The 19,603-nt window shown below is 34.6% G+C and overlaps 1 protein-coding gene across 2 annotated transcripts in view; it reads left to right on the top strand.

Moving 5' to 3' along the window:
• The first annotated feature begins 6,431 nt into the window (after positions 1 to 6,431).
• LOC116164895 (paired box protein Pax-6-like) overlaps positions 6,432 to 19,603 on the top strand; it is a 41,775-nt gene continuing 28,603 nt past the window's right edge. For both annotated transcript variants that reach the window (XM_031479143.1, XM_031479144.1), the window contains exons 1-2: positions 6,432 to 6,962; positions 17,878 to 18,126. In XM_031479143.1, coding sequence (XP_031335003.1) covers positions 6,764 to 6,962; positions 17,878 to 18,126 — 448 coding nt within the window. In that variant the 5' untranslated portion in view covers positions 6,432 to 6,763. The remainder of the gene's footprint in view (positions 6,963 to 17,877; positions 18,127 to 19,603) is intronic.

Genomic DNA, 19,603 nt, shown 5'->3' with positions numbered 1-19,603 from the left:
AGTAACTGGTGCCGCTGAAAGTCAATACTGAAAGAACATACCCAAAGGTGTGGTGCTTTGTGTGTCCTGCCTTTATATATTTGGTGACTTGCATGTAACGGTTCTTTCAGAGGAGATATACCAGCACTTCAAATTGCCAACACATTCGTATTTTTCAGCGCGTTGTACGATGACTTAAATATACATAAGTAATAAAGTTGATTTGCGTACACTTAAAATTTTATGGCATAACTTTAAGAACAAAATATGCTTGTTTTTGATTAATTTCAGCGTTTCTCAGATGTTGCGGCTATAATAAAAGGAATAAGGGTGAAGACAATGCAACGATGTTCACGTGTTATACCATCAGTAGGTATAGGTGTAAGTAAGTGTTGAATTACAGGTTTTACAAGCACTTTGGTAAATTATTACCAATTTTGTGCCTCAGTTGCTTGCAGTTATTTAGCAGATATCACTTCGCATATTACGTTCCCTACTTCTTGAAAGGAGTTTATTACCTTCCATATTATAGGTACCAGGTACCTACCTAACTAAAAGTGCTCGAAACAGTAAAAGTGGCTGACAACTATTCAAATTCCTGTGATTATCCATACATTCCAAATCCGCTTTTAAGTAGGTATACACATTGAGCTAGATGTATATAGGTATAGATACGTAGGTACAATAAGTATACATCAGAAAACTCAATATTTGGATGAGACTGTAAATCTATGTACAATTTTCTACAAAATATACCTAAACGATTTGACTATTTTTAAAAATCAAGTTACTTTATAAAGCCAAAAGCATTTGTTATTGGATAAATCTCCAATGATAGACGTGCTAATAATGAAACTTATATTTGGAGTTTTAGCATATTACCTACTGCTCTCGGGTTTTTAGATCTATACTGGATACGTAGAAAATGAACACGAAACTGAGGCATACATGTGCAATACATTTTACAGCAAAAAACTTTGTGCAAGGTGATCCAAAACTGTGCCCAAAACTTCAAAATTTTACCAAAAAATCTGCTTAACTATTAATATTCCTTGTGGAAATGTTGCAGTGGCGGCTCTTCTGCAAATAATTTTTGATAATTTCCTTTGCTTTTATGAAAATGGAAATTGCCACAAGAATATACCTAGTTGAGAACATTTTTTGGTTTTGGTGTTTTGGTCACAGTTTCGGATCACCTTGCACAAGGAAAATAAGAACTAGACCTGAAACCAAATTCAGTGGGTTTCTTTGATTGCAACACACATTGAAAATACAGAATTTTACACTTTTTCGAATCCTTTAAGATTCTTCTCGTTTGAAATTTTACTAGGTACATGATTATTGAAGTAATTCAGAATGCTTACAAAGATGAAGTAGTTGGAGATCTTTAACAAAAGGTTTGATAGACAAAAATTGTAGAAATTTAGAAGAACTTGGTGGAAACTTAAAGAAAATTTGTTGGAGTTTGGGTAGAATTTAATAGTCATATGGGGCATCTGGAAATAACTTTTATTCAACGTTAAAACAACTAAAAGTAAGAGTTAAGCTTGAGGGGGACGTGATGAAGATTTGATTAAAACTTTGGAAAAAGTAGCAGAACTAGAGGAGGTTGATAATTTAGAGAGTTGCATTATATGGTAAATTTAAAATAAGAATTTAGTCTACAAAATTATATGAATTGGTCCACAAATGGAATGGCTAAAAAATTGCTTCTTTATAACTTCACAGAAAAGCAAATTAATTTTGTTTTGTTACAGTAACAAGATGCATGGATGCAGGATATTAATACCAAGGTGTAGGGGGTGGAACAATTAATCATACGCTAGGGTCCATTGTTCAGTTAATCCACCTCTGCATCTGTGCGATTATAGACAGGTACGCAAAAATATGCAGGTGGTTTCAAATGGTATGATTTCATCAAGTAGGTATTACCTACTTTTACAATGTAAGGTGATAGATTCATTTTAGTATTAGTATGGTTATTTTTTAATTTCTCTGAAAAACAACAAGGAAAAGGTTTGTTTAAGCCTCACACAAGGACATGTCACAAAAATTTATAATTATTTCCGCTTATAAATTGCATACTTTTTATTCTCGTATGGTGTACACTTACCTAATATTAATGGTCGTAAGGCGGCAACCTTACTTTAAAAACACGATACCATAAATTATAAGGTGGTAAAATAATTCTAATCTTATTAATGATGTACATGATAAAACGCTATTGTGTTAAGCTACCGGTGATGCCTTCTTTCTACTTTATATGCAATCAAATAAATTATGAGTTACCTCTGTTAATTAATCTTAAAAACTATGAGAGAACTGGATAGGTATTTGGAGAGCCGTTTAATAAAAAAGTCAACGTATTGCAAGATACATAACGCCTTTCTACAATTTGTGCAATGATAACAGATGATCAATATTTCATGATTCAGAATGTGTGTACCATTAAAAGTATAGTTACTAAAATAACAATAAAAACAAAAATGGGGTTATTTTTCCTTCTGTCTGTCACAGTATACCAAGCCACCGAATTATTTTTGGATCTGACACTATATACGTAAAATTACCTACAGCTACAGTCTAAAACGGAATAGGTATTTACTTGCGTCCCTATCGAACGTATTCAGAAAATTAACTGACTGTAGTTCTTGTTATCATTAAAAAATAAATAATTAGAAATTACAGTGTCACAAGAAAAAGGTTATCTCTGAACGGACGGGCATATCGTACCAGTCGCCTAATTGTACCAATCAATTATTTAAAAATATTAATGGGTTATACACGTCATCTATGTATCGCGTTTGAAAGCACTAGTCTAATATACCGTGTGTCGCCTAAAATTTGCTCTAGTGTAGCCACGAGTCTGTAGTAAAAGTATAAAAAGTCTTAGGTAGGCCTAGGTAAAACTTTTGGGACTTAAACAGTGTTTATATGTTAAAATTAAGCTATGAAATTAGTAAATAACTTATATGGTATTTAGGTGCGAACAACATTTATGTAAACAACAGTAACCTAACTAACTAAATTAAAACTAAGTAGTTTGCGCGGAAAAATAGCATAAATATAGTATTTTCGTTCGATGATTTGTACCATCGATACGTCGGTTTTTTTTTCTATCGAAGGATAACATCAGTGCCGTAACGAGCTTTTTCAGCACCGTGTGCAACAGACCAGCTAGCGTCTCATAATTTCATATCTAAAGTATAAGGTGGCATTAATATTTCTGTGTGCAATGGCAAACGGTTACTAAGCCACCCACAAGACATTTGTCCAGCTAGCCTAATTAAATAAACTTGATTGTAATTTCTCAAACACGCCTGGCCTCAGCTACAATGAAAAAAAATCACGATAACGACTAATTTAGGAATTTCAGCAGACTTGATCACTTCAACAAGTCTAGAGAATTATTTAAACAAATGTTTAATATCACCTAGCAACTCTGGATACGAATATCAAATTCAATGTGAAAACCCTAATCATGGATCATAAAATTTATAAGGGTTCGATTAATCACAAAAGTGTTCATTGACAAATAAAATATTTATTCGGGCTACACACAAATTTACAAAGCTGAAAGAGAGAGAGAGAGAGAGAGAGAGAGAGAGAGAGAGATGCTCTTAGGGCCTGCTACATATACCACGCCTGCAAGAGATCTATAGGCAAATAATTAAAGTTTTTATTAATCCATAATCTAGTCGTTAAACGGTGTTTAAAACGTGCACTAATACTGTCGGATCGCTACTTAAAAAGCCCAGTTTTTCTTTGTTCTCGTATTGAAAGAATCTTTTCTCTTCCATATCAAAAAATCTTCTTTAAGATTCCATAAACAAATAGCCAATCAGAACCAAGTTTGATTAACGCCAGTTTCAAAATAAACTGTTGTTTTTTATCGGCGAAAACACACACTTATCTTGAAACTAATTAAATTTCACGTTACGCATCGCGATAACAAATGTTCTTATCGCAATGGCCTGATAAACCTTTATAATACAGCGCGCAAATACGACCAAATGTTCCTACATTTTAACTCGTACTTCCACTTTTACGATTAAGTAAAAAGATCACAATAAACAAATTACGAAACACTCAATTTAAACAAAACTTAAACATTTCACAAAACAATGTTGAAATTCAAATTGTAAACGATATACAAGAAGCGCATTTCCACTTGCATTCATTTCCCATTTGTAAGATGCAATTTCGTAAAAATCCGGCCACAAATAGGAATAGTTTGCGTTGCGCATGTGCAATCCATTTTTGACGTCCTACTTCAATTCCTACCCTACAATTTCAGAAATACCGAATGTTTGTCTGGCCATGTGCAATTCTTGTTTTAGTAGGATCTGATTGCGCATGCGCAGAACAAATTTTTTTATTTGGCATTAGTTTTGTGTAGTAGTGTTGAGGCTTGCACCAAGGAAGGAATTTTTTCTGTGTTTATTAATCAAAAAGCAAAAATTGATTTTTTTCATGTATCACACTTTTGTAGTTTAATAATTCACTTTTTCCGTCAGTCTGTCTGTTCGTCTGTCCGTGTGTATATCTATCTGTCCGTGTGTACGGTAACGTTGTTTAGAAACGTCCGAACGCTTTGATTGAAATTAGTAGGTACACATGTTCTTGCGGATATAAGGAAGGTAACTATTGTTTTCAGCTGTACGTAGACTATCGGGCCAAAAAGTTACATCCCAAAAACTGCCCAAACCTTAAAAACAGGGTTTCTTTTATAATTCTTGTTGCAGAGCAGATGAATGTCCGGTTTTGTGTGTTGAAATGAAATTTTGTATGTAGGCACCTCGAGTAAGAGCAAAACTAATACTCAATCAAAAAATTTGTTTTGCGAAAGCGCAGTCCAATTTTTCTATTTATTAAAATATTTAAATGAGATTTTGTATGTAGACACCTCGAATAAAAGTAAACTAATGCCGATTTAAAAAATTTGTTTTACAAACTACGCTGATCTGGTGGGACAGAATCAACGCCTTCAGGTGTATTGTAAAAATGATGGATGCATGAAGATCTCGAGGATCGTACGGTTCAGTTGTATCGGAATTTTGTGCTTGCCCAATTGACATAACGTGTTAAAGAATAGGTTGTGCATGCCCAGTGCAGACATCAGACAACCCACAAAAAAACATTTCAGGATCAAATTCTTCACAAAATAGACCTCTTTTCGTCTATGATATACAGGGTGTGTGAAAAGAAGGTCCGATATTTTATCTGCGTACATTACTCATATGAAAAGAAACAAAAGGGTCTTAATGAACATAGGTCCGCAAATTTCAGGATTTCAGAAATAGAGTTGATTTTCTGTCTTAATTTAAATATTTTTGTATTCGAAGTCGAACGAATAAGAGCTTCCCTTCAAGATGTGCAGTTTGTGTGCAAATCTATACTCTTATCTCTGAAACACCTAATTTGCGGACTTATGTTTATTAAGACTTTTTGATTTTTTTTCATGAGTAGGTACTATACGCGGATAAATTATCCGACCTTTTTTATACACCCTGTATATATAACTCTTTCACACACCAAAATTCGTGTTTTGTACTATCTGCAGCGGGCCATGAATTCTTAAGAGAAGTACAAAATCTTAGCTAACAGACAGTAGTGAAAGTTTAAATCAGGCGTTAATTAGTGGAACGCAGGTTGTGGCAGTCAATCGTTGCCTTTTAGGTTTCTGATGAGGCTTCCTTGGCAACCTTATTGTGGAATAAATCTGCAGAATCCTTCACCACTGAATGCATCCAAATAGTTGCAAAGCACATTCTTTACCAATACCTACATAAAAGAAAATCACAGATTTCCCGATTCCAAAATTTCAGAAGTAATCATTAAAATTAAAAGAACTTAATAAGTGATTGGTGCCTAAGTAAATACTTATATGTGTCAATTACGCCCTGTATTTTCAAGGCGTCGCCGTCGCCCTTGATTTAATTGCTTTGTCTTGGGAAGTAGATAAATGTAAATTCTGCCTGTACACTTTTTAAGTACCTAACTTTTCATAAAAATGTTGGCACATGATCAAACAACTGAAATGGGGATATGAGGTTAACGTTATAAGGGTTCGGATGCGAAATGGAAAATATTTCTACATGAGTGGCGGAATTTATAAGTTTGCGTAAAAGTTAAGCCCGAAAAACAGGACTATAATTCAAAAATACAAGTAGCTGGTTGATCATCATTAGTTTTAGTGTAACTCAAGACAGGGGTTACGCACAATCTATTATATCCTTCTCCGTTTTACATAAGGCGACCTTAAATATAGCTATTTCCTTTGACGGAAACTCGAGATCCGTTCAAAGGCAGCCCAAGATGAGCAATCGCAGTGGGCCGAGCACAGGAGGGTGCAAGCCTACCTATCAAGTAAGCACAGGTAGCCAACCAAACTCGAGGTAGCACCGCTTACCTGGCAGGTAGCTGCTCCTGAGCACTGGGCAGTCATTCAGTGTCGTGCCCGCAGTTCTTAGGCTTCAACTCGCATTCTCTTGCCTTTCTGAAGCATTACAAGAGGTTATTGCTATAGAACTTCCCTGAACGAATCCGCATTAGAACATTAACCCTACACATTATAAAGGGGTGCGCGATAGAAAGACGCTGGTGCATCGCTTAATAAAATCGCGTATATCTTTCCGTGTAAATAATTAATTTAGACAATTTTAAAATCGGCTGTGCTAAATAAACGATAATATAAGACAAAGTGTGGAAGCTACTTGCAGTGAATTTCACAATGACTAAACCTCAAATTGGAATTTAATCAAGATTCGAACAGACATATAAAATGTTAATTTCCAACGGAAACACACTTGGGGGCGGACCTGAGTTTTCAAGCGTGCCAGGACTTTCGGGTTGTTGTCCCGTACCCGTTGCTCCTGCGGCAAGATCGGCGATTGTTAACTGGAAAATGGACCCCGTCGGCTTACCAACACCTAATACGGCACCTAACGTTTTACCTACGGCTCTACCATTATCGCCCTCAGGTTAGTTTAGTACTTACCCCATGCACTGAGGTGCACATGCTTCAATTTACATTTACAATTTTACAGAATGTGGCTTTGATTTTAACAACTTTTTTGCGAGACAATCAGTGTCACTTGCCCACTAACGGTGTTCCTTAATGAGAAGTTAGGGCAAAATGATTGTTCGTAACTTTAATATTTAATATTTGTACACGTCCTTGATTATACTAGGTAGTAACGTAGTATACACATTGCGATTAGCTAACGGGGGTACCCGAGGGTGTACTTATAATTTAAAAATGCACACTCTGTCATTTAAAGCTCATGAAAAAAAAGCCCCATAACCTCAAAGTTCAAATTCGCCAAAACTGTTAAGAAATCACTGACTTGGAAGGTGTTTTAGAAGGTTTTGTGTTTTACAGCTTTGTGAATAAAATTTAAAAATAAGCAAAATTGAGCCGACGGTTTGGTGCCTGCATGGAAGAATTTAACTGCCAATACAAATTATTTGCCTTACAATTTAATCCACATTACGGGCCACAGTCTTTACTCATGATCCTCATGAAATAACATATCTTTTACCATATATTAAATTAGAAAACATAGAATATCATTATATAATCGTCATTACTTTCATAGAATTTTTTATTGTAAAGAAGTGCTACCAAAAACGGTTTCCATATACAACAAAACTAATCAATTTACGTAATGATTCGTAAAAATCATTTTAAGCTTTCGTAAGAAGTCATCATAACACTATAATCTTGCAATTTAATTTTGTGGTTTTACTTCTAGCGTTTTTCGACAAATACTTTCTTTATAAATGTTATATTAAATTATCCCATTCGTTATAGTATATCTTAAGTTCGCCCATTTGGACCACTAGCGAGCGATTTAAAAACTTACAAACATTCTCTTTTATATAACCTAATACAGTTAACCATAAAACTGTCTCTTAAATAAGACGCTCGCTGCTTTACAATTATGCATTTTTGCCTATTAGGTCACAATCCGAACTAATTACGGTTATTAGATAAAGAAAGACATACTTAATCCCAATTTAAAAAGTGGGGGTGTGCGCCAGTAGATGAAAATATTAGTGAGCATCATCATGATCAAACTAAAACTTGTTTCAAAAATGCACAACTTCGAATGAGACTAATTATAGTCTAGTTAGTCTAATTTCCTTAAAGTTATTTCCCCCTTCGTCAACTTCGAACTCACTTCGAACAGAATTAGCAGCTACCGGAATAGCTTCGCGTCTCCATAAAAAACTTGATTTCATCATAGCAACTCCCAAGAAGGTACTGAAAATACAAACTTCAATTTTGGAAGTGACGACTGCTTTTTTTACGAAAAGAAATGTGCCAATTCTTGACAGAACAGCTTCCTAGCTCAAACAAAAAATCAAATTTTTGGAAGAGTGTCTTCAAAAAAGGTGAAGTGTGGGGAAAAATGGAAGTTTATTAATTTCTTATGTATATTAAGAATGTTAATTATGTTGTTTGACTCTTAAGGTACAGTTATGTGAAAATGTAGATAGCATCATTAAATGGGCGACTACGAATATTTTTTACAAATCATTTTTTGTTATTCCCGCTAGTTTGCTTGCTTCTAAGGATCGTATATTCCATGTATTTGTTATATTCGGTCAAAAATGAAGTTTACCCTTTATTAAATCAATAATTCTAATTAATTCGAGATGGTCGATAACTTCGATAATTTTTTTATTATACCTACGTTCTCTCGTAAATACATCGGGCCTCGCGTTCTTGCAAATTCGCGCGTTTTTTTTAAATTTGTTTGTGATTATTACTAATAATTCTTTTACTGTCTCCAGCCCAGTAACGTTGCCCCCGGTTAACATTCGAATTTGAATGGATAACCACTCGAAAAATTCCCTCGTTATTAAAAAATGTGGGCTGTAAAAAAATTGTACGACCCCACTGCGCTAAAATCCTATTCAAACAGGTTTTAGACAGTATTATACACCTGTTAACGAGAACCGTCCATTTCCCTTGAAGCTAGGAAAAACGGAAAACGCAATTGGACATTTTTAGTTTTTCGGTAATATCTCAACTATTTTCAAAATTTTTTAAAAACTCCAAATGAGTTTTTTTTTGTCACAAAAAGGGAAAACTCTACCCCCATTTAGCCGACACTGTATCTCTCACCGTTACGGAAATCCACAATGGTGAGCCACGAATTTGAACCACCCTGTACAATCCAACGAAAAAGACAGTACGACAATTTTTTTAAATTAAAGTCTCAAAGTTGTTTATCCGGGTCGCGTATAATGAACAGCGTCCCATTTGGTATCCTGCATACTGGCGAAATCGGAACGAATTACTTAATCGATTCAAAATGTACGTGAAAGACGTACTTGAATCATAAACTGGAGGTGACGTATTAAAGACGCGCAAGTAAATCCGTCTCCAGATAGTCCTTGCTATTTTCATGTTCATTTAATTGGAAAATGCAACAAGAACCAACACAAAATAAATATTATGACTACTTGGTACATTTTACTACAGAGAAACAAACAGATTATGTACAAGATGTTACAAAAAAACTCTCTAACTGATGTTCGTTGATTTTATTCACGTTTTCAAAATATTTGGATAGATACCTTTAGTAAAAAAAAGTTAGGGATTTACAATAGGAATATTTCGCATTTTTCATCAAAGCTTTCACCCCGCACTAATTTACACTGTAATGACAGTTTAAACTGATGCCCTTCTTCTTCGTATTATTTGGAAAAAATTTCTTTGACATACCTACTTCATTGCTACAGTCCTCTGTAATATTTACGCAGGTTATGCAACACGTTCTAGTAGTACCTAAGTAGGCAGATACCTACAGTATGTTATCCAGAAGAAATTGCAGCATATTCATCTATAGAAGGATTTTTTAGGATAATGCAATCAACAGTCGGATCTTTTGAATTAAGAAAATTAAAAAAAAATATTTATAATACATCATATGTAAAATTTCACAAAATCACGATAGCTTCATACTTTGCCGTTTAAAAGTCACATACCAGAAAAAATATCAGGGCCAATGAAAATTAGGGTGCACTGTCTACAAGAATATCATAATGTAGCACCATTTTGGGTTTTCAATTAAAAAAGTGGAGCTGCTTTTAAGAAAGATGTTTTTTGTTAGGTTTAAGTGAAACCGGCTGAGAAAATAGGGCACATCCCAAATTAAAGTTATCACAATTTATAAGGCAGTTCCCTGCGCAGTTCTTAAAATCCTTTCTGATTATCTAAGCGTAATAGATTCCTCTGTTCAAGTATCTAATTTCAATATTTATTAGATATGTAATTTTACTTAATGAACTTACTAATGAAGACTATAGGGACTGACAAATTTACTCAATTAATGATCTAACATGGGGGGATAACGTTGCAATCTAACTTACGATATCAGAACAATAAAACTTTATTCAATTATTAAATAATAGACTGTTTCATAAATGTCACTATTTTAATAATTGAATAATCCTTTATAGTAGTCATTCGTTTTAGGTTTATTGCCGCTTTATTGGTTTATTGGGCGAAAAAGTGACTTCGCATATTATTTTCCTAATTTGGTAATTTGACAGGTGTTTTTTCTCAACACAAAAGCATCCAAAAACGCTTTGTTACATATTGTATTGTGCTCATACTAGTAATTTCCTAAATGTTATTGGAAATTCACAAAATGTCAACAAAAGCGAAAGTTTGGCCATATGGTAAACATTCCAATTATCTACATGCATCAGTCTGATTTCAAGAAGGCATTTCTTGCCACTTGCACCCCGTGGGCTAATATGCGACTCTGACTGGCTAGATAATTTATTAGTATTCCTCGCATATTGTCACCTTTTTTTGTTGTACACTGAGAAAAAGTAGTTATAGATGAAAATTAATACACTCTCAGCATTACTCGTACTAATTAAAAGATATTTTAAAAGTATAATTCGTCTTATACGGCTGAGCAATTTGTCATATTTTTTTTATAATTGCGTCGACGACATTTTAATTGCAATCCTTTTTGCTATTCTTAATTGATCTCGATTATGAAGATTTACTGGTTTTACAGAGTTCAGGGGATGTGAGACGATTACAAATTAACATCATAAATATTCCGATGCACGAAGAAAATTTGGAAGGTCCAGGTACATTATTAAATATTTTTCACGCTTGTAACGGATATTCGCCAAAAGACCTACAATTTCTTGCATTTACAAGGTAGCACAGTAACATGTTAATTTTTAATAACCATGTGTGCGTGCCTTATTTTTTTGGGACAATTAACTGCAAATTTCGGTCAGCACATGTGTATACACGTACGGAATACGTAATGTTTAGTGTTATATAAAATAAAACTGGTTCAATCTCCATAAGCGTTATTGGTAAAATATTGCTTTTTAAATAGGTAATTATAGGGGTCGCTTTCCTTTACAGAAAATTCGTTTGTATTCATTATACGGTGGACATCTGCGAATATTCACCTAATGAAATCTGTTTGAATGTCTTGTTTATGCCAACAAACACATGTCCACGTGTTAATTTGTTGTATATCGATTATATCTTGTATAGAAAATGGAACAGGTGCATCAGTTAGTACCTATAACAGGTAGCGACACATAGGTGACTTAGTGCCGAATTTTTGTACTTTTTTGTCAAGTACACCTGGCGTACGGTAATAAGTTTCGCTTGTAGACCACCCTTAAGGAACAATCCAGGTTGTATTTAATTTTACCGTTACGCATTCAATTGGCCATTGTATGATGTACAACAACTTTTTTAAAATGAAGTTACTCTTACAAATCTTATCTTCAAAGAGGTTTCATTCCATTTCAAACAGTTAAGTTGAAGCCCACGCAACAAAAGATAATCCTAACAGACTGAAAATTTTTTGTGTTTATACCCGTCTCATTATATATACCAGATGCAAATTTTATGGTGTTCATCCATTAACGCATAGATACGGTAGCCAATCAATGAAAAAAATAAAGTAAGTAGGTCATAAGTAATCCAGCAAACTGCATTGTGATACCATGATTTATTTTATAATAAATTTTCTCAACAAAATCAATTATCAAATCTAAAAATGATTCATGGCGAGAGTGATCAATGGTTTTAAAACAAACACTGATTTAGATCTAACCATTTACTAATGCATTGTTTGTAATTGCCAATTTTCAACCACTTATGGACGAATGTCTTACTTCTCACGGTAGATATGTTAAAGTCAGTGGCGGATCAAAGATCTTGGGATGAGAAAATTTTAGTACAGCGATTATTAGGTATGGTGTTTCGGGGGGTGCGGTAAACCCCTCTCAACCGAAGGAGATACAGCGAATTGCGTATTCTTGAAAATAATTGCACGACAATTTTTTTCACACTCGGACGGTGATGAGCACTACGATCTTGACACCGAAATCTTATTTTGCCTCAATTTGCCCATAATAGTATCTCCCAAGATAAGCAAGAAATCTCTATGGCATAGAAAACGAGCACCCCGCACAAGGTGTGATCCGATGGTATATAGAGGACCAAAACATTTTTCCAATTAAACCAAAACGTTTCGGTTCGTTCTTAAAAGATTCAAAATGTACGTTTCCTCCTCGGTGTGATTTCTTTCTCAGTGACCATAAAATATGTATATAGATAGATAGAAGTGAACGGCTTTACATGGGCTTTTGGGTGTACTTTTCCAATTTTGTAAAATTTTTCTTAACATTCCTACACTGACGCTCCTAAACGTAGGTCTCAAAATGATCTCGATGGAGTTTCGTTTCAGGGATCTTTGAACATGAATATAACGACAAAAAGTTTATTCAAAACTGGGCTGGGAACTAAAAATATACACCGACCCGTAATTACCTATTTAGGCCACCCTGTACAAGGATTTTTCCAGATAACAAAAATCGGAATTGTAAATGAATTTGTTCCTTTCTTTGATCCATATAGCTATTTGGAATAATAGAACGACTCTAATGCGTGCTGCAGTGTCATACGGACAGAAGGGTGAATATTTAATCAATCAAAATCATGTTTCGGGCATCGAAATAATGCTCTTGGTCTTTTTCCCAACGATCTAGGTGCATGAGTAACGATTTTGGCAGGTTTTGGTCAAAATACATGTGGCTTCAGAAAAATAATTTAAAATCTTTTAATCAAACACATGCGGTTATCAGATGTGCTTGTGATGTACTCTTTCGCCATCAAGATTGAAGAGATAATGCGCGTTGGAAAGATTGTAGAACTCCAAATTGATGTGTAAAGAATAATTTTTGCTCTAAAACATTTGACTAAACGCTATATAAAGTATTTTTTCTACAATCGATATCCAAAGTAGGCATTTGCGCTCGTATTTGACAACGCAAAACAACGCTGGGCAAAACGCGGGAATTAGCAAAATCCAAACAGTTTCAATTTGTATGGACTGTCGACGGCAAGATATTTGTCAGGAAAGCGGTTGGGCGACCTTCAATGCGCATTGGATCTGTTGCAGATTTGGAGAAATTGTAGATGATCGCAATGGTTTTTCCTGTTTATGTAATCTTTTATTTTTTATTTTTGTCGTCAAATAAATTTTCTTTGATTACTTTCTCTCAGCAATGAACTCTGTCATTAAGGACGTTAGCATGTACTATCAGAATGTGAGAGGGCTGAAAACTAAAACCCTGGAATTTTATCTCAATACTTTAGGGAATTCTTATGATATTATTGTACTGACAGAAACGTGGCTGCATGATGGTATTCTATCCAGCGAATTATTTGACAGTAGGTATTGTGTATATCGAAATGATCGGGATAGGAAAGCTACTAAACTTTCTGATGGGGGTGGGGTTTTGATAGCTGTTAATAAAAAGCTAATTTCGGCACGCATTAATACTGGAGGTGATGAACTTCTTGTTAAAATAGGAAATCACAATACCTATTGCCTTTATGTTTGTGCTATATATCTTCGTCCCAATAGTAGTGTGGATACATATTGCCATTTTTATGATAGAATAAATGAAATTCCAGATCTTTCAAGGCAAAATTTATGTATTATTGGAGACTTCAACCTTAAAATTTCTGGAGTTAATCAGAATTTAGAATATGGAGATAACTATTGTAGAGAGTTATATAACTTTCTTTGTTTTAATAACTTAAGTAGTAAGAATAACGTTGTTAATAATTTGGGACGAACATTGGATCTCGTATTGAGTAATATTACAACAATTGATGTTTCACCATGGGATGACTCTCTTGTGGCAGTAGACAAATTTCACCCAGTACTCCATGTATCATGCAAGTTAAAACATTCTAAATCCGCTAACTGTATAACTGAGGGGCAGTATTACAATTTCTACCGGGCAGACTTCTTGCAGATTTATTATAGCTTAGCGGAAGTAGATTGGACAATCTTAAATAATATAGGTGATGTTAATGAAATTACTAATATTTTTTATAAGATTTTATATAGAATATTGGACCAACATTGTCCAAAAAAACCGTTTAGGAATAGTTTCCAATATCCTGTGTGGTTTACAGCGGAAATTGTTCAAAGTATTAAGCAAAAAAGTAAGCTATTTAAAAAATACAAACGCCTACATTCTAGTAATGATCCACGATCAGTAGATACCTATTTGGAATTTAGCCACTTGAGGGCAGACGTGAAAAAACGAATCTCATTGGCTCATAAAAATTACATAGCACAAGTAGAATCCAACATTCACTCCGATCCAAATCGTTTCTGGTCTTTCATAAATAATATGCGACAACATGTAGATCTCGAAAACAATATGCTGTGCGGAAACGCAGTTATTAAGATGGGAAATGAAATAGCTGATAAATTTGCGGAAGTTTTTGAATCTGTATATCTACCCGCGCCAAATCAATATGACGTCGAAGCTGCAATTTCTACTACAAACTGTGAACCCTGGAACGTGGCACTTGATTTAGTAGAAGTTTCCCCAAATGACGTATTAGGTGCTATTAAGCACTTAAATTGTAAGCGTTCAACGGGCCCAGACTTGTTGCCACAATACTTCTTTAAGGGATACAAAGAATTACTAGCATTACCACTATCCATAATATATAACAAAAGCCTAGCCTCTAATACATTTCCGGAAGTCTGGAAATGCTCAAAAATAATTCCAATACATAAAAGCGGTAACCGTCGATTCTTCTCGAACTACCGCCCGGTTGCCTTGCTGTCAGCTCCATCAAAAATATTTGAAATAGTCTTGCACAACAACATATTCAAAAAATTAATTCCGCATTTATCTACTAAGCAACATGGTTTTGTCTCGGGAAGATCTACGGTAACAAACCTCATTAATTTTACACAGTTCATTTCAAGAAACTTGGACAAAGGTAATCAGGTGGATACAATTTTTACAGACTTGACGAAGGCGTTTGATAAGGTGGATCACTCCATTATCTTGTTCAAGTTAATACAATATGGGGTATCATATAACGTGGTTTTACTGTTAAAATCTTACTTGCTTGACCGTAGTCAATATGTTTGGTATAAAGGGCACAAATCTAGGGAGTATACAGTTACTTCAGGTGTACCGCAGGGTTCGATACTTGGGCCTGCACTTTTTAATCTTGTTGTTAATGATGTCGTGAATTGTGTACAGGAGTCTGAGATATTGTTATATGCGGATGATCTCAAACTTTTTAAGGTAATTAAAAATAATCAAGATGCGCTGGGACTTCAAAATGATATAACTTCAGTTAATAAGTGGATGACCCTAAATAAGCTATCTTTTAATGTCTCAAAATGCGTAACACTAACGTTTACGCGTGGGAAACATTACATCGCCTATGACTATTCTCTTAATGGCGTGAACTTGAAACGGGTGTCTACATACAGCGACCTGGGGGTAGTGTTTGACCATAGACTGACGTACACACTTCACTATGCCGCCATAACGAGCAAGGCGTATCGCAATCTTGGGTTGATAATTAGACAGAGTAAGTATTTCACGTCAATTTCCACATTGAAGCTATTATATGTGACACTAGTGAGATCTAATTTAGAGTACGCAACGACGGTGTGGAACCCCCACTACAGTATTCACAGTTACAATATCGAAAAAATTCAACACAAATTTTTAAGACATTTATATTTTAAAACACATGGATATTACACGTATCTGACGTCAAGTAGTGCGATGTTAGCAATGTTTGATTTAAAAAGTTTGAATACCAGGAGAAAAATACTACAGCTAACTTTCCTTTATAAGCTTCTTCGAGGTTTCACATATGATAGTGGATTGCTCAGTCAAATTGGATTTATCACCCATTCATACTCCAGTCGGTCAAGATCATTATATCATATCCCATACGCTCGTACAAATGTCCTCAAACATTCACCATTAATTAGTATGTTGCGCACATATAATGAATTACCACCACAGTTGGATATATTTGGAGACTGCCTTCACGAATTTAAAAAGAATTTAAAAAGAAATGCTATCTGCACGTACTGTAAAGAATCTTATCACATTTTGTAACCCGTGTGATTCGTGATTTCCCTGCTCCAATCATGTAACTCGTTAGTTTTGGCAGTCATACAGAATGCTTTTTTGTTTAAGTTTTTGTAAGTTTTTGTTTAAGTTTCAAATATTGTTAGCCGTGATCGTTATAACTATAAATGCATCTAATTTATATTTTATTCCTAGTGCCTTTTTGTTTTTTTGTGTCCTCTGTAGCTAGTAACTACTTAATTACTAATTATTATTTTATTTCTTGTGTACTTTGTTATATTTGAGTTATATTTCATTTACTCACTTAAATGTAAATGTATGTACTGCTCAACTGTAATTGGGGTAAAACCTGTAGTTGAGCAAGCAAATTTCATCAATAAATAAATAAATAAACGCAAACGTCATCTTTTTCGAGGAATGTCACTTTGTCGCTTATAAGCTACAAAATAGAAAAAACGCTCGCTCTCCCAATTATTAACTATAAATCAAATATGCATTGCTCAGAGTATCCAATGACAACGAGTAAATTACATCTTTCATTTGGGCATAAGATTAAAATGATTTGAGTGAAAAATTTTAATTTCTGGAAATATGTGAACTGCTGGATTGTAGAAAAAAATCTTGTGTGTAATTCGAGCGCAAATTGATTGTCGATTTCAAGAGATTGCCGCGCTCCTTTCAATCGACAATATATCATTTTGCGCTCTTAATACACAAATAGCTATAACGTTATTGCGAAAACAGACGAACGGACAGAAAAATTGGCGGACAAGCACACAAAACTATAAAGGATCTGAGAATCCTTATTCGTATTTATTATTATACTCGTTAATTTTATTTAACCTGTATGACAGTAGTGCCACCTACTGAAATTTTATTTTCTTAGCTTTCTGAGTCGAGTTGTTAAACTCAACCACCTCAATCTATGTATGATCACGGCAATACGTTATTAAGCAGTGTTGCCAGAGTAAATATGCATAAATCAAAACCCCTATTTTAGGTACTTTGCGGACGGATACCAACAATCAGAAGGGTTTCTTCTATTCGAAACAAGTCAGACGATAAAATCTAAAAATAGCACGATTTGGAGATTTTTGAATTATTTAAAGCATTGAAAATAATGGGGAAAAATTGTGAAATTATTATTTAGATTCAGTTCCTCCTCCACAATCATCAAATGAGAGACGAAATGTTTTACTCTGTTTAATATTGATATGAAAAGATTTATCGTATGCGGTCGTTAAAGCTAATGATACAGAAAACATAGGAAATAGTTTACAAGTAATGAGCAACACCTTAAAACATATTTAGATTCCATTATCTGGGAAATAAAAGTGTAATCGTGTATGTAGCACACCCATAGAAGTATACCTAAACGTTTTTGGTGCCCAAAAAAGGAAGCTGTCGTTATGTAATTGAATTTACTTGAGATAACAAATAAATTTCTTGTTTCAGTTGCAAGTTCGCCTTCCATTTCAAGTCCAACTGTCGTCTCCTCGCCTGGGATCGCGTCGACTGGACCAAACAGCTTGGGGCCTGCTGCTCTGCGTGAAATTTACGGTGGTGCCGCATCTACCCCTGGTCATCCTTTGGCTTCCCTCGTATCGCAACAGAGGTTACTTGAAATGTCCCGATTTGGATTAAGACATTTTGACCTCGCTCAACATATGCTCACTCAGCAGGGCGCCGTCACAAAACTACTGGGTAAGTTCACTACAGATTTATGTCGATTTATGCATTGGGCACCGAAAGAAAATCTGTGGACAAGCCGACGCGTAACCCGCAATTAAATTCGCAACAAATCTCCGGATTATCAACAAAATCCTATCATTTATAATCCGACGTAAGCATAAATAACTATAACCAGACTTCATAAATTGCGGCTACATTTCACCAACAATTAAGCGTAAATTTATTGTGCCGTCTTCGCCCTCGCGATAACAATACAGGCGATTACATACCAAACCTTAAACGTTTACGTCAACCAACTGTTTTAAGCTATGCGATCAATATCGTAACATCAGATATGCTAATTCGAATCGAACATTTATAAATAGTGAGCTACTTAATTGCCAACTATGAAGAAATAGTACCTACCAGCACATCCTTTACTTTCGAACTACCAATGCCTTTCGGCGTTAAAAGGTTCACATCGTGGTTTTATCATTCGATGACTGATCGGATTCTGATCAATTGAGTTGTATCCAAAACAAAAACCTAACGATTAATGGTGATCGTGGTGTAAAATATTACAAATAATTATAGGGGGAACTTTTTAATCCATACAATAACGCAGACTGTTTCTTCCGCTTTTTGTTCGAAGGCAAAGCATAACGCGTCTTTTGTATGCTTCATTGTTTAAAAAGTAGTAGTTACAAAATGTACCATAGAATTATGTATGAGGATGTAAGAGTAGAGAAAACTGCACAGAAATTTGCATATCAGTTGAGAAACTCACAATGTGCCGGAAATTTTCGTATAGCCATCTCGCTACTATATCTAAACGCGAATTTACGATCGAACCACTTATACGCTCTCAACACCGCCCAAATGAAAGTGGCAATATCGCGATTCGAACAATAAATACTACAATATATAATGATACGCTACATCGCGATATTATGAGTTATAAATATTATCGGTTGACCGCACTTTTGATTAATATTGCAGTTTACACAGTAGCGTTAGCTTTTCAAATGTCAGTGTTCAATTTCGACACGATCCAAAAGTGAATGTGCTTCAAATTTATTTGCGTTTAAACATTAATACGATACTATTAAAATTAGAAAATATCAAGTATCACACCATCAATCATACCACTTCTACAATTAAAAATTGACCAAACGTTATTACTCAACCTTTATGTACGGTTCGTTTTCTAATTAATAAACTCTAACCTTTTTCTATCCTATTTTTCTCTATGCTCTTATTGCGGAGGCTGACAGTTTTCTTCTATTAGCAAAATTTAGTGAACAGCCACCAAAGCGTTAACACTGATCAGAGTTTGCATGAGAGGAAAGGTTATGCAAAGTTAGGAGAAATACGTGATACCCTTTAATGTACTTAGTACCTATTATTACCATTTTGATGTATTTTTTCTGATGTTTTGGAGTTTCCTTTCATTTATTAACATAGTCAATAAAAACCACGCTTGATTTTTGCACAAAATAATATTATGTTA

This window comes from Photinus pyralis, unplaced genomic scaffold, assembly GCF_008802855.1.
Source record: "Photinus pyralis isolate 1611_PpyrPB1 unplaced genomic scaffold, Ppyr1.3 Ppyr1.4_LG2, whole genome shotgun sequence".
NCBI classification, from domain to species: domain Eukaryota; kingdom Metazoa; phylum Arthropoda; class Insecta; order Coleoptera; family Lampyridae; genus Photinus; species Photinus pyralis.
Note: the sequence above shows the minus strand (reverse complement) of the source record. Positions and strands in the feature narration are given on the sequence as shown.